This window comes from Rhynchophorus ferrugineus, unplaced genomic scaffold (genome assembly GCF_030347505.1).
Source record: "Rhynchophorus ferrugineus isolate W39M unplaced genomic scaffold, kcgeb_rfMv2 rfM6, whole genome shotgun sequence".
Classification (NCBI taxonomy): Eukaryota; Metazoa; Arthropoda; class Insecta; order Coleoptera; family Curculionidae; genus Rhynchophorus; species Rhynchophorus ferrugineus.
Window position 1 is genome coordinate 10,394,356 of NW_027472585.1, and position 23,926 is coordinate 10,418,281.

The 23,926-nt window shown below is 31.1% G+C and overlaps 4 protein-coding genes across 15 annotated transcripts; 2 read left to right on the plus strand and 2 right to left on the minus strand.

Annotated features, from left to right (window-relative positions):
- Positions 1-94: 94 nt before the first annotated feature.
- LOC143199145 (uncharacterized) lies at positions 95-1,662 on the minus strand. 2 transcript variants are annotated; one of them, XM_076408932.1, is made up of 6 exons: positions 1,337-1,662; positions 1,129-1,283; positions 955-1,074; positions 730-840; positions 405-665; positions 95-339 (listed from the first exon to the last, which is right to left on the minus strand). In XM_076408932.1, the coding sequence occupies exons 1-6, from the start codon at positions 1,572-1,574 to the stop codon at positions 244-246; spliced, it is 981 nt and encodes a 326-aa protein (XP_076265047.1). In that variant the 5' UTR covers positions 1,575-1,662; the 3' UTR covers positions 95-243. The 2 variants fall into 2 exon arrangements, with proteins under 2 accessions (XP_076265047.1, XP_076265046.1); XM_076408931.1 differs by having other exon boundaries at positions 97-339; positions 724-840.
- Positions 1,663-2,026: 364 nt separating this feature from the next.
- Positions 2,027-2,735, plus strand: Trmt112 (tRNA methyltransferase subunit 11-2). The gene is made up of 2 exons (XM_076408958.1): positions 2,027-2,234; positions 2,285-2,735. Exons 1-2 carry the CDS (start codon positions 2,157-2,159, stop codon positions 2,579-2,581), a joined length of 375 nt encoding a protein of 124 aa, XP_076265073.1. The 5' UTR covers positions 2,027-2,156; the 3' UTR covers positions 2,582-2,735.
- Positions 2,736-2,910: 175 nt separating this feature from the next.
- Positions 2,911-5,564, minus strand: LOC143199151 (uncharacterized). 6 transcript variants are annotated; one of them, XM_076408945.1, is made up of 11 exons: positions 5,385-5,564; positions 5,206-5,326; positions 5,011-5,106; positions 4,784-4,953; positions 4,425-4,646; positions 4,015-4,268; positions 3,794-3,956; positions 3,616-3,741; positions 3,431-3,535; positions 3,215-3,378; positions 2,911-3,079 (listed from the first exon to the last, which is right to left on the minus strand). In XM_076408945.1, exons 1-11 carry the CDS (start codon positions 5,459-5,461, stop codon positions 3,054-3,056), a joined length of 1,524 nt encoding a protein of 507 aa, XP_076265060.1. In that variant the 5' UTR covers positions 5,462-5,564; the 3' UTR covers positions 2,911-3,053. The 6 variants fall into 6 exon arrangements, with proteins under 6 accessions (XP_076265060.1, XP_076265059.1, XP_076265061.1 ...); XM_076408944.1 differs by having other exon boundaries at positions 3,015-3,378; positions 5,385-5,562; XM_076408946.1 differs by lacking the exon at positions 5,011-5,106 and having other exon boundaries at positions 3,015-3,378; positions 5,385-5,561.
- A 209-nt stretch (positions 5,565-5,773) lies between these two features.
- Positions 5,774-23,105, plus strand: LOC143199150 (DENN domain-containing protein 1B). 6 transcript variants are annotated; one of them, XM_076408938.1, is made up of 14 exons: positions 5,774-5,938; positions 6,047-6,202; positions 6,262-6,399; positions 6,453-6,588; positions 6,650-6,703; positions 7,999-8,256; positions 13,109-13,210; positions 13,274-13,501; positions 13,558-13,734; positions 13,792-13,824; positions 15,352-15,581; positions 18,590-18,800; positions 18,894-19,277; positions 21,788-23,105. In XM_076408938.1, exons 1-14 carry the CDS (start codon positions 5,922-5,924, stop codon positions 21,944-21,946), a joined length of 2,283 nt encoding a protein of 760 aa, XP_076265053.1. In that variant the 5' UTR covers positions 5,774-5,921; the 3' UTR covers positions 21,947-23,105. The 6 variants fall into 6 exon arrangements, with proteins under 6 accessions (XP_076265053.1, XP_076265054.1, XP_076265055.1 ...); XM_076408939.1 differs by having other exon boundaries at positions 18,641-18,800; XM_076408940.1 differs by having other exon boundaries at positions 18,641-18,800; positions 21,791-23,105.
- Positions 23,106-23,926: the final 821 nt, after the last annotated feature.

Consider the following 23,926-nt stretch of genomic DNA (forward strand, 5'->3'; position numbering starts at 1 on the left):
ATATTAACAAATGTATGTATCAGCAAGAAATTATATATAAAAAAAACATTTTTCTTTTTCTTAAAAAAAGTTATATTGTATAAATACACATCCATGTAACTCACATATTATCTAAATATAAATATATACAAATATTATTAAAGATAAATATTCAACAGCAATTAATGTATTTACAAATATTTTGTGTCTACCTTCTAAAAGCAAATTGCAGAAATGTTGCCCTAATAGTTATTTCTAAAAATATTAGTCATCATGCATAGATCTATAGGTTGTGTAAGTATTTGGACTAAGCAACAATGGGAAATGATATCTTGTTAAGGCAGGAGCATCAAAAACAATCTGCAACATAAAGAACATCAATATATTAGCCACTATTAACATATATTATATAAAATGCCACTAACCTCTATAAATGGAAAGACACTGGTTTGTTTATTAGCTTCAAAATATCTGTCTACATCATAGTGCAATTTGTAACGACCTGGACTAAAATTGCCTGGTTTGATTGAGTCATTGTACCTCCCAAAAGTATCTGTTACTCCTTGATTAATATACGTCCACCTTCCATCAACTAGTTTGTACAAACTAACTGACAAACCTATTACTGGTGTGCCTCTTGTAGTATCTATTGCATGAGTTGTAATGGGATTAGTAATATTCTGATTCTATAACATAAAACAGACATATATACAATAAACACAATAATGATGAAGCTAATTTTACTTTTACAATACTATTTGATTGACTAGGAGTTGAAATTGTTTCTTCATAGTAATCATCTTCTTCTTCATCTTGTTCATTTTCTGTGCCTTGATCTTGTTCAGTCTCATCAATTTCTTCCTTCAATGAAAAAGAATATTATATATATATATATATATATATATATATATATATATATATATATATATATATATATATATATATATATATATATATATATATATATATACTAACCTGAGTTGTGTAAATAAATTGATGTTGCCCTAGGTCCCCGTCTTCTTCTTCTAATATATTCTCATCATTTACAATCACTGTCTGAATATTGTTATCATCCATGTTAACATTAAAAGTATTCTAGAAAAAAACGTTTCTATTTTTATTTTTAACAGTAGACATATTTACCCTTACCTTTTGAACACTTGTATTTCCATGTGCCTGGGCTGCTGTTTGATGCCTAATAGTACAAGTGTGCTTTAACAAACTCAGTCTATGAGCATGTAAAGTTTTTTGACAGTATGTACAATATGCTCTTGTTGGCTGCCCTTTAACTCCTCTTAACCAGCCTTAAAAAAAATTTCCCTTAAAATGTCGGTTAAACAAGTGGCATTTCCTATACCTTTAAAATCTGGCATCTGCTCCCACGCGGGTCTATAGGTTTGTTTATAGTATTTAGAATATTTTCCCTTAACTACAGTAGCAAATTGTGCGGATGTTGATTGAGGTTTATTACCGACTTTGATTAGATGTAATGGGATTACGTTTATATGACTCCCAGCATCGATCTCTTGCAAATCTCCAGCATCTTCGACCTCTTCCTCCTCGATGATCTGATTAACTTCATCAACATTATCCATTTCCCGCGCTTAACAAATATTACCAAAAAATCACAAAAATTACTAAATTTGAGATAATGGCTGACACCGGTTAAGGGGTATGTGAATTGGGAATTTAAGTTTAGTTCTAAAATACAGTATCGTACGTCAGTACGTTCAGAAAATAAAATAGCATTATCTTTTATGTGATAGTATAGAAAACAATTTCTAGGCATTAAACACAGAAATAATTATTATATAATATCATTTTATTACTATCATTAGAAATATATAAAAAAATTCTGAACAAATGTATAAAAAAATTATATGACTTTTTTTATAAATTGTTTATTAAATTTAAAATGCTAAACACCTTGATAAGCATGAATATTTTTATATTAAATATGTTATTGCTAGAACTTATTTAAATTCATATAATAGAACATGTAAATAAAAAATTTCATACTGATAAAATATGAAATAATTTGATGAATTTGGCAACACTTCTAGATTGACATTTGATAAAAATTTGTAAATTTATGTTTTGATACGGCGTTGTTATTTTTGTACCTTAATATCACAAAATAGTTAATAGTTTCAGAATATAATATTATATTTTGTAAAATGAAACTTCTCACTCATAATATGTTAACTTCAAAATGTGTAAAAGGTGTCAATGTAGGATATCCCCTGACTATTAATGTAAGTAAATATACATAATTTTTAAACATTATTAATTGGCGTGTTATTAGGCATCAGATGTAAGAGTAGCTGATGTAGATTTTAATCCAGATTTTATATCAAGACTAATTCCGAAAATTGATTGGCCAGTTTTATATAATGCTGCTGAAAGCCTCGGACATGTTGAAGATTTACCAAAAGAGACGCCGGTAAACTATGAAAATAATGAGGAATTTTTAAAAAAGGCACACCGCGCTCTACTCGAAGTTGAAGTAGTTCATGGCGAGCTAGTGTGCCCCGAAAGTGGTAGAAAATTTCCTATAAATAATGGTATACCAAATATGCTCTTAAACGAAGATGAAGTTTAAATTTGTATTTTGGTATAAATTTTATATTATGTTATGCAAAATATAAATTTTATGTACAATAAATATTTATTAATTTATTTTTTAATGCAAGTCAGGAAATTGTATATATAATTGTTTAGAATCATACTATAATAAAGTCTTAAAATACCAAAAATCATTAACTGTTATATTATTGTAGTGATTTCTTATTACGAAAAAAGAAAAATGTAATCTTGAATGGAATATTTTATTACAGAATTGTAACATTACAGAGTTGAAATAAAGTAGGGATCACAAAATAGTAGGCAAATCTAAGGATTCTTGATAGTTATGATTTGTTCTCCAAAATAGTGCTTATAAAAATAGATTTTTTTGATTTAGTTCTTTTATGTTGATATAAGGGAGTGCAATCTTCTATGGGACGGCATTGTGAACTCTAATAATGTCTATAATAGTTGTGTTTTTTCGTTCAATTATTAGGCCTACATGGTAACTATTTTGGTACTGACTGGCAAACATCTACAGAAACAATACATGAACAACCAACAGTGAAATCACAACACAATAACAAGAAAATCTATGGAAATATCTGTGAAATTAATTATGTAGTTTGATTCGAATTCTCCAAAGTAGAACGGAGCTTATTAAACATACTTCCTTTAGCAAGTTTGCTTGTTGGCCCCTTGCAAAAATCCACATTTGGCCCACGTGGTACATACACTTTGTTGGTCAAAAGGTTTTTGTTTGGTCCTTTGGCTAATCCTTGAGTTCCCTTTTGTATACTCTTATTAGATCCTTGCCACTGAACATAGTTTTCTCTGAAATTATCTTCATGTAAATATGGTACACAAATTAAAAATAAGTACTGACAATAGCAAATTTTCATTCGGTCCTTTACACAAATCTGGATTATGACCAACAGTATTGCTGAGATGTTTAGAGTACTTAGGATTAAGATCAATTTCTTCAACAATCCTATGAAAAATAAATAGCAATTAGTGACCCATATTAAAAAAAAATTATTATAATCTATCAAATTATTACTTCAAATTTACCTGCAAAATCCAAAAACATCATCTTTTTTCTCCATTTTTAACAAAGACTTTATGGACTGTCTACTTTGAGATATGGGCAAAGTAGTGTTGGTTTTGGATGATAAATCATCAATATTATATTGTTCTCTAAAACATATTTGCAGTAATGATAGTTGGCGCTACTATATACCCCACTAACTTTGTTTGCTGATTATTTTTAATTTGTTCATTTTTAGAATCCTCCTGTTTCATAATTTTCAGAATCTGACTAGCTCTATTTTCATCATAGTTTACACTTTCTAAAGCTATTGTTATTAAATGCTCAGCCACATCTTTATATTTTTTTTGTAGTTCTTCCTTCACTGCAGATAATTTATAAATTATTTTATTATTCAGTTATTTTCAGCTTCAAATATTTACATATCTGTTTATCTTCAATTGTCATAATTTGAGCTGTAGAAATGACAGGAGTTTCATCAACTTTATTCTTCTTGTCTTCAGGTTTTTCTATAATAACTGGATCAACCTTAGCCATGGATGGTTTGACAGTTTCTTTCTTCTCATAGCCCATATCTCTAAGAACATCTGATGATCTTTGAATGCTGTTGTCATTATTTTGAAGGACTTCAAGTATAATAGTCTCATCAGCTCTTGGAAAAATAGACTTCATGTACCTGCAACTGATTAAAATAAATATGTTTTGTCTTGAGTGTTAATTGTATTAAATATAATAATAATGATCTAATGATGCAAAAGATGAAGGGCAGAATGTCAAACAAAATATAAAACAGCCATAACTACTATATGAATACACAATTTGAATGTTTGACCTTAATTTCAGCTTTGGAGATGAGTGAGGTCTAGGAGAATTTCTAAATGCTTGAGCGCCTAAAAGGCCTCTAAAAACAGGGCTTCCCGTATTAGATGGAGGCCCTTTAGTGCTAACATTAATATTTCTTTGTGGTGGTGGAGTAGAGAATGGTCCTGGTGTTGTGATTGGATACTTGTCCACTTGCAAAGCACTTATTACAAGAGCTTCACGGTTTAAATACCTGAAATGGGTTATAAAGACACATAACGAAATGTTAGTAAGTGCTCTATAATATTAAAAGCATTTGAATGAATGTTATGTGATATGAATTTATATATAAATTAAAAATATTTTTTGTTACTCATAAAGTAGACTTACTTTTTTAATAACAATTTTATGTGATTTTCTGAAACAGTGGGAAACATTGCCCCAATCTTGGCAACAGTATCCTCTGCGTCATTTATTGAATGGGAACTAGCAGCACAAAATGAGCTGTCTTTTATTTTTAGAGGCTTTAAAGTTAATGGATTCCTTGAGGGTTTCATATCCTACAAAATTGTCATTTTATATAACTATAATCAATGATACTTGTATATATTGGGTACCTGAATTTGAAAAGTATGAGAATTCAACTGGAAAGCATGGATAGGTGGAGAATGACTAGGATATACATAATTCCGTTTAAATTCAGGTGATCCGTACTATATTAATGTTATACCCAATGCAGCATGTTAAAAACAATACATATATAGGCTTCATGATAACAATAATAATTCATTATAACAGTTAAACAGAGGTACCTGCAGAGGAATATGTTCTGTTGGTACATTATTCAAATGTCTTGAAGTAGTTTGATAATGTACATGTTTACTACGAGGATGCTCCCATGTTGTTGTTTTCGTTAAATGATTTACATAGTATCTACAAAATTGACTGCTACAAAAACCACATATGTGATTATTTAAATCAACAATCTTACAGTCTTCCTGTTTTTTCATCTTTCACACAGTCCCAACCAGGCGGTAAAGCATTTTGTAATTCGGTCATTATATTCATAGGGTAATTATATTAAATGAATGAATTCTTTATTTAATTTGCGAGTTTCTAATATCGATTTGTTTGCAAACAACCTTGATATGACATTCTCTTTTAGGTTAAATATAACTATTTTATTCTGTAGTCAATAATAACAATAAATGTTTATATAATTCAAAGAAGAGGAAAGTAGACATTTAAATAAAGCTAAGACGTATGTTCAAGGTAATTATGCCATTTTCAATTACAATAGGATAGAAAACATATATGAAAGTAACACTGAGCTTGATTTTTATTTGTTTTTATTAGTCATCTTTTTCTAACCTTTTCTAGTTTGTCACTTCGCAAGTGTCAGTGTCATCAGTGTGTTTTGTATGTAATTTTCAGTGTTTTTCGTTGTCCAATATGTTAAAATAAATAACATTCATATAACGTACATCGATATGAGATATATGAAAATAGTATATATACGTAACACGTCATGAGTTCGCGAATAAGGTAAGCCAGCACTTAAATAAATGTTATTATTGAGATGTATATTTAAATAGACAGGAAGTACCAATATTGTCCCTGGAGAATTATATTGCTGTAATCTTTTTTATTCAGGGAAAATGTTAAACATTTTTTTGAATGTTTCTGTGAGGTCGTTCCACCTAGTGAGAATAAAGAAGCCTGGATAATACAACAATATCCTGATAAATATAAAGACCAAGATTCACTTAAATCTGTACCACAATTTGCTTATCCTTATAAATTTGAGAAGTAAGTCATTTTAAAATATGTTTCAAAGACATCAAACCAATATTTTTAATAATTTTCAGTACAGTAATACAGCACTATTCATTTGTATTAACAGATTTAGAAGGAAAGTGGACTTTTGGATTTTGTAGACATGATCCAAAGTCAGAAACTGCTATTGTTATCTTGAGTTATTTACCATGGCATCAAGCCTTTTATAAGTATGTTATTATATTTTAGAAATATGCCATGTATAAAAATATTTACCTCTTAGATTCTTAGACACCACTGCAGTATTAATGCACAGTTCTCGTACAGAAGACTTAAGTGAATTTTTATCCACAGTTTATAATACAAAAATTGTTGAACCAGGGAAAGAATTTGCTATATCATTTAATAGGGGCCAAAGTGTATGTCTTAATAGAATTATTAATATTATTGATTTAAAGAATTTATAATGTTTTTTTTTAGACTTTTATAGTAGATGTTCCTAGGCCATTTCAATTACCTAGTATACCTGAAAATGTAAGTACAATTCTGATTTTCCAAAATTTAAAGGTATTATTTCATTAAATCTAAAACCTGTTCCTGTAAAAATATCACTATATTATTAAACATTTTATTTCAAAGATTTAGTACTATTTTTGCTTGTGTGTAAAAAATAGTTTTAACATTTTGATTTGCTATGTTTTCAAATGTTTATAAATCAAATAATTCAATTCATAGAACTAAAAACAATTGGATTACCATTTTTAGTGCAGCCCACTTGTCTTAAAAGTAAAAGTTTGTTTAGTCATCAAGGATTTATATAGACATCACAACATATTTTTTGTATGTATAGCCAAATATATTTTAATCAGTTGTTAATAAGATATCAATGATAAATTTTATCTAGTAATAAAAGCCATTGAAAGTAAAATATCTAAAAGATGTATTGGGAAGTATATTTGATAAATGCGCTTAGGTATCTTTACAAATAAAATCTGTTTGCACATTTAAAAACACTTAAACTTTTACTTTCTCCTCTTTTTTTACTCATATGTACATATGCAAAAATAATTAAATCCTTTAAAATTCAGAACACATTCCGTTTTCTTAAGGACAATCATGTGGCAATTATAGAAACTTTCTTTTTGTGTATTTTAATATTCTGTACACACCCACAATATTCTAAGTGTAATTTCAATCCAGAAGTGCAAAGTCAAGAAGACTATGCTACTGTTAATATATAGTCCTTCCAATCAAACAGCCAATGCACGTCGAACATATTGCTAAATTTAATTTATAAAAACGTAAAATACCTTTTAAACTCGCAGCATTTTTCTTTCTCATTTTACTAATCAGAGTTATTCTACTTAAAGAGAGACATAATGAAGTCTGATGCGTCCGGACATGTTACCAAATCCGTCTATAAAATTCGATTTGTATTAGTATTGGTCGACACCTTTGTCATATATCAGTGTAAATATAATAAAACAGCTCTAAGCTATAGACTATTGTGGCCGTTTATATGCATTGGATGTACAATATTTTTAAAATAATTTATATTTGATAACGTTATTTTTGTTTCATTATTTTATTTACATTATTATTTTGTTGTCAGAGTCAAATTAAACGAAAACTTAAATTTGATACGGCAACGTTGCATTATAAATTTTTATGGCGCGAGGGGCTGTTTCATTGGAAGGACTATGTATTGAATAACGATTGAAAAATTTGACAGATCTCTAAATGCAGTACTATGAAATGACAAATATACAGTTTGTCGCATATATTTCAATGGTTAATGTACTTCGTACAGTTTAAGATGTATGTTACAGCGCAATCTTACAGAATATTACAATGCAGTTGATATTAACAACATGATGCTAATTTTCGCATCAATGCTGTATGAACGTCGAATCATCTTTACGTCGAAACAACTGAAACGACTCAGTGCTTGCGTCCAGTCGGCCAACGATATCATCTATCCCATGATATGGCAACACATCTTTATTCCTGTGCTCCCCCAGAGCCTGGTAGAATGTCTCTTAGCGCCCATGCCGTTTCTGATTGGGGTACCAGAAGACGTTTTCAAGGTAAGTCCTTAAATTATATTCTAACAGAGTTATTAATAAAAGTAATCAAGAAGTGGTTTAAGTAACTTTGTTGGGACCATTCACCTTAACTATAATGCAAATATAAATTAGGAAAGCCTTTTAGTGTTATTCTTTTTAAATTAAAAAAACCGGTCGTTTTATAGGGCGCGCCATCTGTTTATTGTCTTAATACGATTTTATAATGATCATTGCTTTATTAAAGATTATACAAAGTCTAATTGGAATGGAATACAACTTAAACGACTATCATGGCTAATTTTACGAATTCCTTAATGATTTTCTTACCCAGTTGTTCTTCACCAGTTTGTTTAAAACCATTCAGTTCTTACAGCGGAGGTTTGACACCATAGAGTAATACTAAATAAACTCTATGGTTTGACACCCCACATATCTGTCAATGTCAATAAAGGCGATATTGTCAATTTTTAAATATCACGCAGTTCAAAGATAAACATATGGTCCAATTTCTATTGGCAGTAGATATAAAACATTAATTAAGCAACTAAATTTTGTTAAAACCATATAAAATAAATAAAATCATATCTAACTTATTAAATCTATAATATTGTTCATATTTGAAACACCTTTGACTTATGACTCACTATAAGACCGATAAATATTCGTCAATGAAATTTTCGTGTTTGCTTTTTTTGTTGTTGTGTTTGTTCATTAAATTGATTAAGGCAATATAAATTTTCCTTAATACCGCGGAGCATTAAACTGCAACATTTATTGCCTAATCTAATCTTATCGGATTTGAAAGAAAATTGATCGATATAAGAATATATAAATTTGAAAAGAAATAACTCTAAATTAAATTATAAAAAATAGAAAATTGTCACGATTAGCGTCAAATACTGTTTTTTTTTCAAAATACAAAATGACTTTATGTAAAACGAAAACTTCAACTAATCAAAGCAAACTTATTTGAAAAGTAAGTATTTTAAAAGGTGTCATTTATATTTGATTTATTGGGCGTCTGTTAATTGTATTAACGAGGTAATCTTAAATTGTATGCATCATAATTTCCGAAAAATCTGAGATTCAATTTAATTCGTTTTTATGACTCACTAAAGAAATAATAGAAACGGTTACGAATCAAGATTCGAATTACATTACTAACGGAGCAGGGCAGAGCTGGCACCCGACGACGCCCACCATGAAATCTTACAATAAGGACAAATCCTCGGTCGAAATACGTAAAATTACAGGCGTACGTGCCTATTTACGTATGTTCTGTTACGTCAACGGCGTCAGAACCTTTTTTTTTCTATTTTTTTTTAAATTCAGGTCCGCGGCTTCACGAGGAAGAACGGCTTAGCGGAGTTCCTAGAATCATCAGTGACTGTGAAGCCTCATCTTTTGTTTTCGTCCGACACAGTCGGCTTTTGTTATTTAGAGCGATTCACGTGCGAGATGCGTTCGCGATTTCATATACTGTCCCGACAATTGTTTAAATTTCAGCGGTAATTGAGCTCATGACCTACACTACCGTAGAATTGTATTGCACGTTAATTTTACCGCAACGCAACAGATTAGTTGATAGTCAATTAAATTTGCGGTCCACAAACTCAATTGTTTAACACAACGTTTACATTCGTTAAATCAGTTTTTGTTTCTCGTTAATATTGAATTAATATTTAATTATACAATTGAATGAATTGAATCAATTTTTAATATATCTTAGTTGTGAGAAAAAGTAATGTAATAAACATTATGGGATTCTTAAAATCATTTTATACAAGAGTCTAGTACTAGAAAGCTCAGATATGTGCGCGATGATTTGAATTTCCAACGTTGCCAGTTGTTGAAAATTATACGTATATTTAAAGAATATGGTATGAATAGAGTAAATTATATTGAATTCACAAGTTAACCTAACATTTTTTTGAGACTCAAGTTAAAATGCTTTTGTATATTTTTCATCCCCTATAATATAAAAAAAATGTAATATGAGGAACCTTTTATAAACATCTTTTATCTGAAAATAGTTTTGAAAAGAAAAAAGAGAAAATAGAACAATATGTAATTATTTATCAATATATAGACACTACAATAACAAACCAAAGTTGTAGTTCTTATAAATTATTCGTATACTTGAAAATCTCACAAGCATCCAGTTATCTTTAAAATTACTCAATAATATATTGCACGGCATTAAAAATACTTTCATTATTTTCTCATCGAATTTGTTTCACATGCAAAAACAGCATGGTCTCTCAATTCGTTCAATAAAAGCAAGAAATGCAATTTAAATCAATACACATTAAGTCCGTGTATAGAATATACACGTATACATTCACGGCTATATTCTTTTAACATTTGATATTAACATTCATTTATTATGATTAACATAAAATCTTTCTTTAAAGTAGGGTAGGTAGCCAGAAACTAAGATTGTGACTTATATAATGTACAGCCTATATTTTTAACCTTTATGTTTATGACTTTTATGTTTTGTATCAGTGGAATTAATTTGGTTTGCTGAATATTATATAAATATTTGAGTCAATAAATATACTTTTTTCTAATTGCCGCTGCTTAAAATAGCTCGGATTTCATCCAATAATTTTAGGAAGGAATTTTACCAGCTAGTTTGGCTGCAGTCTTATATTCTCTATCAATATTGTCGTCAATATTTTTATCTGATTTTAATAACTCTCATTTCTCACCCTCACATTTGGAAGTAGTAATATTTTTACCAAAATATGAAACCCCAACCTCTTCAAGTGAACCAAACTTCAATGTTTCTTTTTCAGATTGATTACTGATTAAATTCGGACTATATGACCCATATATATATATTCGTATTAATTTTTCGGATTAACTTCTACGATTAAAAAATAAATATTTGATATATATAAATATTTCATATGTCAGCCATACTGAAAAGGGCGTTCAAAATAAATAAACAACAAACTTATAAAAACTATTAAAATTATTAACTAAACTAAACAATAGAAACGAAGTGAGCCAATCAGATCTCGTTGGGGCTTATAGCGTAGCGATAATGCAATAAGCAAGTAATGAGTTAAAAGTAGCGACATCTAGATATTGGAGGTCACGAAATATTTCCCCAAAATGTCCTATGAAGTTAAATCTATTTCTCTATGGATATACTCACATATCACTCGATGTCCTAGAGTCATATTTATCTGTACTTTTACTTTCGCAGGGTCAGCTATACCTAAAATATATATGAATTTGGTTTAAAATTGAATTCAATTTGCAAAATAAAAATTGAATGGATACGCAGCTGGATGGAATGACTTATCTGTTCAGATTAAGAGTGTTATAATAGCTTTTTTGACAATATTCGCAAATCGATGATTTATCTATTACTGCCTACCATTTATAATCAAAATATAAACAGTACAATAATAAATAAACTATAAACAACAACATTTTTAACCTTACACAGTAGAGCTCCTACCAACGCCAAGGTCAAATCCAAAATGACTTTTGTATCTCGTTGGATTCTACCTCTCGATTGTTTGTAAATGGCAACGTCGCAAAATCAGGCGGAAACTACCGAAGTTTTCCGAATACCAGTTAGAATTTTATAGAAATAGCCACTTATAGCCACGTCAGGTATTGTCCGTTGATTTTCCCCTATCCCGTAGACTCGATGTTTTGTTTCATTGAAAGAGGTTAAGAGCTGGACGTCCAAACTATGTCATCCTCCGCTACAAGTGGCAGTAGGAAAGAGTCGAACGACATCTTACATTAAATCATTGAAGCGCCTGCAAACATTCTTTGAATTGGGGTGTTTGAGTTACCATCACAAGTACAGCACTAGCATCTTGCCGTTAACATGCGGTTTAGCCACTGTCGATACATAATTGAAAGATTCATAGTTTTTCTTTTATGTTTTTTATTGCTGGCAAAGGTTATGTGGAAGATGGTAGAACAAACTACGTTCGGCATCCAGCATCTTCGAGATTTGTCACTTTTAAATCGAAGAAAGCAATATCTGACTAATAATTTTTACAATATTTTATAAACTACAGCTGATATCTCGGAGTATTAAATTAAATGAAAAATAGGCAGTGAAACATGGTCTACCCACGTAACTTTTATATTTATTATAAAAGAACTTGGCCCCAGTGATTAATAACAATTGCCAACTCCTCGAGACAGCACATGCTAAATATCTTGGTGCCCATCTGGATAAACTTGTTAAACGAAAATGACTTGGACTCAACTAAACCAAATGTGCCTTGTCGGACACAAATTGAGGTTATCTTTATATAACAAGATATTATTGTACAAATCAATACTTAGACCCATTTGAACCTACGAAATCGAACAATGGGTGCTTCAATCCTTATATAGCCATTGTTCAACGTTTATAACGAAGTGACACAGTGATATCCCTCTAGAGCCTACAATGAGTATAATTCAAAGTGCCAAGAGTACTTCTACTGCACTCCAAGAAACGAGCCAGTCACCTAAACGTGAGTGAAAACAGTGGTACATATATAAGACTTTAGAGCAACATTTGGAATAAACTATTTTATACGGGAGATCACTTGAAGTATTATTCTACATGTCATGTATGTAATAATTATTATAAGAAATATTTATTGTTCTTTGGAACCACTAAGGGTAATAAAAATAAAACGTGCTTCTTGCGTGGTTTCTATTGATTACTTCAAAATCAAATATGTATTTTGAAACATTGATCTGCTATATAATGTATATCAACAAGATAATTTAATAATATGCCGTATTTTTTCATTAATCAAATGTATCACTAACACGATCTAAATTGAAAAAAGTCTTTCTGTCAATTTTATTAACTTATTGACTTCAATTATTTTATCTACAGAAAGTCATACGCAGTGAAATAGGAGATGTCGTAGTATTAGATGCGGACTCCAATACAGTCGATACCCCATTCGACGATCTGAATAATTTACCTCAAGATGTGGTAAGCACTTACGATACATTGTCATATTGAATGACAAATCCGACATTTCCTCCGCGTCTGCAGATCACATCTTTAAGAAAACAACTCAGGAACAAATCCGCAGTATTGGGAGATGGCGTGTCCAGGGCGTTCCTCAGAGCCCTGGTCCAGCTTATCGGAGGTTACCGAGACGCCCTCAAATTCCAAGCGGGACAGAAAGTGACCTTCGACGAGGAGCGCTTCATCGAAACCAGACCGGTTTCCTTGCAGCCGTTCCTCAGGAAAATGCTGCAGCTGCAAATTTTCCAACAGGTAACGTATACGCCCCGTCTTTCCGACTCGCTCGATTCAAACCGATGCTCCATTAGTTTATCGAAGAAAGACTGATGATGCTGAACACCGGCCGTGGGTTTTCGGACGAGTTCGAGTTCGAACTGGAGAACTATTCGGCCAAATCGGGCTCGAAACTTAAGCAACAATACAAGGAATGGACCTCCACGATGAAGAAGGAGGGATCAGCTTTCTTTAAGAGCGTAAAGGAGAAGGTATGAGAACTGGAACAACGGCAAGAACACGTCCTGACGTTTATTTGTCTATTTTAGGCTAATCCAGCTATGAAATCAGCCGTTAAAACGGTGAGTACAATATTTAGGAAGTCTTATGTTACGGTAAGTAATTTATATATATATATATATATATATATATATATATATATATATATATATATATATATATATATATATATATATATATATATATATATATATATTTCTGTGTAACAGTGGGAGCTTATATAATAGCAAACTTAAGTGTACATTGGCTTGCTGGGCAGATATATCTTCTATAGTATCAATTTATTAAATGCTTTTGTCTTTTTGTATTCTCTCTATCCACATTGAGATAATTTTACAACCTTGATTTTCTTATATGCTGCTAATGTTTTCTTTTAATCTAGTATTTATAACTTTATTTTATTTAACTGGCCTAGTGTATATTATTAAACAATTCGATAACCACGTATTAAGTTGAGTTTTTACATATTACTTACAAAATATGTATTCACTAACATAGTTATAGGGAAAAGTAATGCTGCTGTTATCCATAGAACTTATAGCTGTTAATAATATTATCTTTTTTGTTGTTTTCAACTTATAGTTCTAACAGTTTGAATATATGTAATGTGTGTCGTTAAGAATTTTTCCCGATAGACGAACGACGAAACGAATGACTGATTTTCGCTCAAATATTTTTCATGTGACAGATCAGTCATGTTCGCCATCCAATTAGTAAAAAAGCTAATTAGGTTCTTGAAATAGCCTAGTAAGATAAACAGTGCCGATAATAATATAGAGCTAGCGCCAAAATTGTTAAAACAGTTTATACAAAACTAGCTACAAATGATACCCGATGTTCGGATTTCTCACCTTCAAATTAAAAAATAAATTATAGACCGAATTAACATATGCGATACGCTGCTCGAGCGTCAAATATTGTAACAAAGGTGATTACCACGAGCTAGGAATGCCGACAGCGACGAAAAATATCTACCTAAAAATTTTTTTAAGGAATCTTTAAAATTTAAAAATATCTAAAAGTCTCAAGAGTTAACTGGAAGGTTTCGAATATCAAAATTTTAATTTGAAACTCAAAGTTTGATACTCTCCTATACAGCTATCGATATTTTTTCGGCGAGCTACATCTAATTTGTCAGGCGATTAATTCATATCTACTCTATGGACATTTAAAATATTACGCCAAGCTATTGAGCAAAAACATCCCCAATTAGATAATAGGGAAGGTGTTACTTCAATCATGCCAAAACCTAAGCCAAGTGAAGTTTCAAAAATTGCGACGAATGCAGTCTCACACACTCAGAGTTGTTTCATCCTCTGCTGAGCTGTTTTAGTTAAATAAGGCTGCGAAACCCACTTTATTAGCAGAACAGATATTAGCCCCACTACAAAATCTGGATCTATATTGAATTAAGTGATCCAGAGCAGGATTTATTAATTTTACAGATTTGATTTAAAGATGAAGATATGAATACTTTTTATTTATAAAGGCAATACATTCTCCTAGACCATTGTCGTACTAACAAGCTTATGTCGTTTAGTACTCTGTATGTATCAAGTTGTGTATGTTTATAAAATATTATTTTTTAGGTAAAAGATAGCGGCAAAGGCATGAAGAGCGCTTACAAGGGCTTCCGATCGAAATTAAAAGATGGCTCTAGCGGACTGGGATCGCATCCTTTAGAAAACGGCGACAATAAACCCCGTTCCGCACCAAATTCCCCAACGGGCAAACGAAGAACACTAGGCGGCCTAACAGCACCGGTGGCGACCTATCGAAAAGAAGCCTCGCTGGCGTTAAAAAACGCCAACCTCCAAAGGTACTGTTTCTATGTGTAAAAAGTTTCCTTCGGCCATAACAAAAATAATGTTGCTTGACCCAGTTACATATATAACGCATGCTTTTTAGTAATACGTGCAGCATCAATGTATAATCATTCACTTTTATTTAATTAGACACGACCTGTTCGATGTTTTAACCGAAATGGTATAATCTTATGTAACTAAATACCACAATATGTTGACATAAAAAGGAAATAATCGTCTGTGTTACTCAGTGGAATTGATTTTATAAATTTTCGTCCCTGTCAGACAAATTATACATATCAAAAAAATTAAGGTCGGAAGCTGATAACGATTGTGGTTATTTCATAACAAATACAAATTAGTTAGTCTGAAAATAAAACTGTTATTCGTCAGTTATAAACAATTTCAAAATAACTGAGTCACCCAGTGTTTCAAAAAAAAAACTGGCCGAACTTTTTGTCTGTGTAAAGTCTTGTCTGAGATATATATCTGTATCTTCTTGTTGTGACTCACATTTCTGACAATTTTGTTAGTATACTAAGTTCTCGAGCATAACTGAATTAATAACAGTGCTATTAATCATTTTACTACCTGGGTATCAGGTATTCCTATAATAAAACGTAATTATTTTCATTTTGTTTTATTAATTGTGTATATTGCGTTGCTTGTTTTGATGTAGATGTTTGATTAAATTGATATGGTGATATCAAATTAGAAAATAGAAGTTACATAAATAATGATGATTGATTATTAAGTATGTGAAAAAGTAATCTGCGTTATCCAAAAACAACATTCTAAAGATAATATTCCACGATACTTAAAAAAATGACATTTAGACTCTACCAGAAGTTCTAAAAAGGTTTCCATATCCTTTAGTATAGCAGTCTCTGTAACGTTTTCATGTTCTTTGCTAACATGCCCCTATTTCTACGTTTTTCTTCCTTAATATTCTACACATTAAATTTCACTTCACCATCTTGGTGTTTTTTCCTGCTATCATTCACCTGATTACTATATCTTATCGCTGGTCACTTTTCTACACATGCCTCAACTACTTTACTCTGTTTTATTTCCTTATTATGCCTGTTTTTCTTCTTTCCATTTTTATAATCTATTCTTCTTCTGATTCTCTCTATTTTTGGTTAAATCTACTATGGTCATTAATATGTTTGTATGTAATCTTAGTTTATCTTCACCTCATTTTATTATCAACATTGACATCAGATATCATTAAACAGCTGTATTAATGTGTTGTATATTTTTATGTTTTGTCCTTTTTAAGCTATATTTATTTCTTTATAAATTTTTGTGTGCATAGAAGGCTCCATTTGTTATCAAAAGTTCGTTTTTCGTATCACCTTCTGATAAATATTACCAATATACATGCTTCAACTACAGGCTTCCTCAAATAAATAAATACTTCTATTACAAGATCACTAATATTTCATATATTGAGAGTATAAATTAGTACACTCCATTTGTGGTTAAAACTGCATTTATTTCAGAACGGAAGAATGAACTGATTAATTTGTTTACAATCAAATCATAGATGCCTGCTTCCCAGAAACAATAGCAAAAAAGGATCTAATGAAATGTCTGATGAGTTGTTTCATCACTATGTATCAAATTTAATTGATAAAAATACTCAAAAGTTTAGGATTCCTGCGATGGAAAGAATAAGAATTGTATTTCATTTTTTGCACTATGTCGTATGTGTATTGTAAAATCAAATATTTTTGGAGTGTGAGATAAACATGGACTAAAAAACCAGAAATTTTCTTGAGATATTCTTGACTATTTTACTTCTTTTATTTGACTGAAGTTGGCGAACCACTTGTTACAATATGGATAACCTTTCACAGACTAGCATATAAGAAGGTATACTCAAAAGCATAATTTACGTATATCCAAGCCCTATCGTAAGTTTTGTGGACAAAAAATACGCATAATTTCTCACTATTTTCAATTTTGTTCGATTTTTTTTCACACACTAGAGATTATAAGTAACATATACGAAAAAAAAGGCTTTTTTGTACTACATATCCAAAACAAATATATTCCCCTTACATAAATATGTTTTTCTTTTATTTCTAGCTTTATGTACCCTTTTTCATTCATCCATTTTTTAAAGATTTCTCAGTTCGTGGACAGGAAATGTATGAAACTCAGAGTATATATAGACTGAATATTACTGACAGATATTCAACTTTTCTAAAATCACCCGTATCACCATAAAACATTCATAACAGTCGGAGCCGTCTCCTGATAACAGACTATGTACGAGGTGTGTTAAAAAATATGGGGATTTTTATTTTTTAAAGAGTTTTATTTATTCATTTACACTAATGTTACACCCATCAGATTAGTTCCAGTTATAGATATTATACACCTACATCAAAACTTTTTCCAATACCCAAAATACTTCTGCAACTGTTTGTTTGGAAACGGAAGTCACATGAGGCCATGCGTGTTGAACATGGGGGCTGGTACATGATTACAGCGTTTTTTTTATATTAAGTTGAGTCGGCAATCATTAATATTAATCTGCTAAGATGAAAAAGTTTCTACGTCCATTTTGAAATGGTTTACTCCACTAGAGAACCCCTGTTTTATTCAAAACAAGTTCACAAAAAATCAATATTTAACAATACTAAGAATTTTTTGCACTGTATGACTCTTTTATAACAAAATTTAATACATCTTGTCTGGTCCATTGTTTATAAAGAATGAAGAATGTCCAACATTATCAGAACGCTTATTATTTGAACATTTAATAAAAAAAACTAACCCTTGAAATTTAAAAATTGCCGTTAGTTTTTTAACATACTTTGTATATAATATTGACGAGGAATTTAATAACGTAGATTACTTTTTCATGGGCATAATGTTTTGACATAGATATCTGAATAATTTGATGATGGTGAATAAAAAATATTACATTACATCAATCGAAAGAGATTTTATATTATTTGTTGTGTTTTATAAGTGTGAAAAATGGCACCAATTAAAATATGGCTTTTAGCGTAATCGAAACCGGTCATATATCGACGCAGAATCTCTTATTCGATTCCAGATCGTACAGTCCATTAAGTTCCGGTTCGCAGCCTCAAACGCCGGACGTATTGGACACGCCGAGAAGTGGAAGTCCCATCGAAATTCCTCGGATAGATCTAATGAACGAGATGCAAGATCTATTTCCGTTTAATTTAGACACGCCCCCGGTGGACAGATCGGTACGTAGAGCGTTGGTAGTTTATGTGTGGTGATTGTTCGCTTTTTTTGTCACCTTGTAAGCATCAGTGTTAAAAATGATCCGGCTCTTCCAGTTAAAACCAGTTCGAAGCCTGGAAAACTTCAAAAACTCTAGCAGTCCGCTTGGGAGTCCAGAAAGATGGCCCCAGCCGCCTCCCCGACCGTCTCTACCGCCCATGTCCTCCCTAACGTCCTGTCAGAGCCGCTTCTATCCCACCAGCACTCACCGCGACACCCAAAACCTCCTCCAATCGCCCCTCGAAGGTCCCGTCCTATCGCCTCCCTACGTACCGCCTAGAAAACCGCCGCAAGAAGACTTCTTTGCTACCGCCAAACCTGTAGTTGTGGGTGGGGGGCACAGCGAGAATGGCGACCCCGTTTTTTATGTAACAAACAAAAATGTCGTGGATGTGGTGAAGTTAATTCCTCCGGTTCAATGTTCACCGAGTAGACGGAAGGTAAATTGTGTCCTGTGTCTCAGCGCTACTTCAAATAATAGAAAAACTGTCAGGACTGGTTCTGCTGTCGATACCAGTTCATTGATGATACATGCGATTAAGTGAAATAGATGAGAATATATTTTTAATTTGTTTTACGATGTTATATACTTAAAAAAAGAACATAGGGTGGGTCATGTGTTGGTTTTTTATAATATAAAGAATGTTGTTTCAGTATTAGCAACATTACCAATTTTGACACTGAGCAGTGTGTTAGTAGCAATGCTTCGTTCTAAAAATGTAATTTGGAGGAAACAAAAAGGTCCGGCTACTGATTGTTGTTATATTTTTTTTAACGAAATTGGATCATATTCTTAATCGGTAACGTCATCACTCACTCGTAATGTTTTATTTTAAGTGAAACATAATTAATTTAAAAATATTTCCAAGTAAAATTTTAACACAAGAATCTAGTTCAGGAGGATCCTCACATGCGCGCAAGGAGTTGTAACGTTGCCAGCTGTTGAAAATTATACGTATATTCGAGGAATCTATATAGAATAAATTATCTTGATTTCACAAGTTAACCTAATATTTCTATTGAGACCCAAGTTAAAATATTTTGGTATATTTTTCGCTCTCTATTATATGAAAAATGTAATATGAAAAACCTTTTATAAACATCTTTAATTTTTAAATAATTTTTAGAAGAAAAAAGATAAAATAATACAATATGTAATTATTTATCAATATATATATATATATATATATATATATATATATATATATATATATATATATATATATATATATATATATATATATATAAACTCTACAATAACAAACAAAAGTTATATTTCTTGTGAATTATTGATATACTTGAAGAATATAATGTATATTCTAAAATTCACTAACCTAAAATCACACTTTAAACTCATCTTCAAATTTAACTAAGTTTACTGTCTATTGTTTTAAGTTTATATATTATGTTTAAGTTATTTAACCTTTTATAAACACATTTAATTTTAAAAGGAAAAAGAGAAAATAAAACATGTGAGGTCACAAATATAATTTATTTATCAATATATAAAAACACAAGCATTCATTTATCTTTAAAATTACTCAATAATACATCTTGCATGACACTAAAAAAATAGCTTCATTGTTTTCTCATTGAATTTGTTGATCAAAAGCAGCATCTCTCAATTCATTCAATAAAAGCAAGGAATGCAATTCAATTAAGCCTGTGTATAGAATATATATATATACATTCATGGCTATATTCTTGTATCATTTCATATTATCCTTCATTTATTATGATTTACATAAAATCTTTAATTATTTAATAATTTATAATAATTTAAAATAGAGTAGGTACCCAGGAACTAAGATTGTGGCTTATGTAACACACATCCTGTATTTTTGACCTCATTTTCGCATGCTTCAACACTTGTAGCATCACTTTTATGCTTTGTACTTGCGGATTTCAATTAGTTTGCTTGCTGAATATTATATAAATCTTTATGAGCCAATAAATCTAGTTTTTTCAAATTGTTGCTACTTAAATTAGCTCAGGTTTCATGCAATATAGCATCCATTCCAATTTTAGTAGCTAGTTTGGGTGCAATCATATTTTTACTGATTTTAATAACTCTCTTCTGACTATTTGATGCATTCTTAAGAATTCCTGATCGATTACGCTCAGTATCTAGTAATATTTTTACATTAAATAGGAACCCTCAACCTTAAAAATCTTCTAGCGAGCTAAACTACAATATTTCTTGTTCACTTTGAATACTGTGGATTGACTATAGTGATTTTGTGAAATATACTCACATAAAAGACATCGAGTCGTATTTATTTGCACTTTTACTTTCGCAGGGTCATCTATGTATAAAACAGAATGAATTTGGTACAGAATTGAATGAATACGCTTCTGGATGGAATGTCTTCATATATCTATTCATATTAAAAGTGTTATAAAGGTTTTTTTGACAATATTTATAAATCGATGATTGATCCATTACTGCCTATCATTTATAATCAAAATATAAACAGCACAAGAACAAATAAACTATAAACAAAGTTCTCAACCTTACAAAACAGAGCTTCTACCAGCACCAAGATCAAATTGACAATGGTTAATTCGTTGGATTCTACCTCTCTATTGCTTGTGTCGCAAAATCAGGCGAAAACTACCGAAGTTTGCCGAATACCGGTTGGGATTCTCCACAAATAGCCGCTACTTAATTTTAACAGCATTACATTTAAAAAACCGATGGTCCACCCTATATAATAGTGACATTCTTTTATTAGAAAATAACAGGAATAATATTTCCTTGTCAGCATAAGAAAGATATCACAACTTCACTCAAGCACAACTAACGCTCACATTGTAAAAATAACGTATCACGTATATACTAACACAGACAGTTGGTAACAGGAAACATTTCACCAGTCCTGATTGTTTTCAACGCATAATCAATTAACATTTTAACCCAAACATAACATTGATCTATCTGTTTCTTTAGCAGACAGACGACACGGAAGACCTAATCCGTTTAGATTCTGCGTCGGATTTAGACGATTTCGATCCTTTAAAAACGCCTTCGTCCGCGTCGTCTTATTCTACAGGTTCGTCCATCGATCGATGGACGAACCCCCAACTCACAGCCAGGCCCCACCTCTAAGCGTATCAAATCCATTGTACAACTCGTCGTACGAGAATCATGCGTTGAAAGCGAACGGCGGCTTAACTCCCAGCACCTTTAACAGACAAGACCAGGACCTCCTGCAAGAATACGGATTGGATTTTAATTTTTCGGCTATGCAGAGCGGCCAGCCGAGCCAAAGCGAGTTTGACACTTTCAGTCCGCCATCCAACGTAGTTAAATCCCAAGGACAATGGACCAAGTTTGAATAGGTGCGATAACCGCACACATGTAGGAAGGGAATCTTGAATCGTCAAAGGTCTAACTGATAGTAACCATAAGCTAAATCACTTTGAACGACAACGGAAAACCCGCCGAGAATTACATAACATTGTATGAATGTCATTAAGAAAATGAACGGTCGAAAGAACACTGCTTTATTGAACGATAGAGTGTGTGTTTCGAAATGTTAGATCTTTGATCTTAGACATGTATTGTTATTATAGTCAGGACTGACTATAATTGGATTCGCGTGACAAGAGCTTATTGATGATATGGTACATATTCAATATTCCATTTTCTCATGAGATTCCTGGATATTCTGGACGATTTATGAATAGTCTAGGATAGGAAAGTGTATTGTCAATTTTTAGTGGTAATGGTAAGGTGTGGTTCACAAAAATAAACTAAAACCTGTTGTTCTTCAAGTTGACGATCGTAAGATACATTTCTCAGGATAAACATCTAACGCAGGCAAATTGTAAGATAATGAGTAAACTTTTAAAACGACAGGTTTGCTACAGTTCATCCCAGTTAAGTAAGCACCGTTTTCTAAAACGTCTATCATAAGAACACGACTAATTTTTTTTAGTCTTTTGATACACAGATGTGTACGATTTTTATATACAAGTGGCACAGTAGCTTGTACCGCCAAATAAATAGATATAAAGAAGTAATATTTATAATGAAATAGTACGATGTGTATTGATCATTTTAGCTTTATTATATTGAACAGAACAATTTACGAAATAAAAAAAACGAAAATTGTTGAGAATCAAAGAACAAAAACACCTCCCCAAAATTCTATATAATCTGTATAGACTTAGCTGTGATATCAAACATTATTTTAATATATTATTGAATTTTTACTATTGATTTGTTTGTTTACAACTATTTAATAAAATTGATTGATACTGAAGTATTTTGTTTCTCTGGTGACCAACTGATTATTTTCCAAAAAAATAATACAATTTAATTGATTTTCATTTTTCGTTTTAAAAAGATCCGACCTATTAGAAAGTTAATTTCGAATAATGCCCATTGAGGTTTATCAATAGGTAAATAAGACAGAAACACGTAAGTAAATTAATAATTATTAACGATCATATTTTACATTAGATACATGTTGTCCTTTATAAATGTAAGCATGTTAAAATCGTTATGCCACGTTGATTATTATCCCAAAAAATATCTTTGCCGAAGAAATGATGTTCTACTGAAGGAAATAACAGTTTTATATTTAACAAAAAGAATGATTAAAAATGGTTCACCTCAAAAAGCATCACCTATAAAACTTCTCTCCAAATTCTGGCTGTGATTTTCAGACGTGTCTTCTAGATTTATCTTTCCCAGATTGAGTAACAAAACTATTAGAAATAATTCTCTTCATTATTATTGCTTCCGTTAATATTACGTAATGTTTTAAAATTATTTTCTCTTTGTTTATCCAGAGCAGTTTTGCTATCATCAATTTCTTGATTGTTGAAATAATTTGCTGAATCGATTGAAGCTTACTGTTAGCTGGGAGAAAGTTTGCGGCCATTTGATATCTTCCAATAAATTAACGGAACTTTAATTTGATAGGAATGTTAACACTTTTCTAGGCCCGAGACACATGGCGTTTTTACTGTTCTGGAATCTATATGTCACTATTGAAAGATGACATATCATGTTTTCCCTATCGATAATTATTCTAAGAGTTGTTCTGTATCATAGGGATTTATTTTTGAAATAACGCCT

Bases quoted from the DNA above. Each gene is read 5' to 3' on its own strand.
- LOC143199145 (XM_076408931.1), bottom strand. From the start codon at position 1,574: ATGGATAATGTTGATGAAGTTAATCAGATCATCGAGGAGGAAGAGGTC. The intron at 841-954 runs GTTAGTATATAT...TTTTCATTGAAG, and splicing joins AATTTATTTACACAACTCAG to GAAGAAATTGATGAGACTGA. The intron at 666-723 runs GTAAAATTAGCT...TTTATGTTATAG, and splicing joins AATCAAATAGTATTGTAAAA to AATCAGAATATTACTAATCC.
- Trmt112 (XM_076408958.1), top strand. From the start codon at position 2,157: ATGAAACTTCTCACTCATAATATGTTAACTTCAAAATGTGTAAAAGGT. The intron at 2,235-2,284 runs GTAAGTAAATAT...GCGTGTTATTAG, and splicing joins GATATCCCCTGACTATTAAT to GCATCAGATGTAAGAGTAGC.
- LOC143199151 (XM_076408944.1), bottom strand. From the start codon at position 5,461: ATGAATATAATGACCGAATTACAAAATGCTTTACCGCCTGGTTGGGAC. The intron at 3,742-3,793 runs GTTAGTGGGGTA...AATATGTTTTAG, and splicing joins AAAAATAATCAGCAAACAAA to AGAACAATATAATATTGATG. The intron at 3,536-3,615 runs GTAAATTTGAAG...TATTTTTCATAG, and splicing joins GATGTTTTTGGATTTTGCAG to GATTGTTGAAGAAATTGATC.
- LOC143199150 (XM_076408938.1), top strand. The intron at 6,704-7,998 runs GTAAGTACAATT...TGTATGTTACAG, and splicing joins TACCTAGTATACCTGAAAAT to CGCAATCTTACAGAATATTA. The intron at 13,502-13,557 runs GTAACGTATACG...ATGCTCCATTAG, and splicing joins AGCTGCAAATTTTCCAACAG to TTTATCGAAGAAAGACTGAT.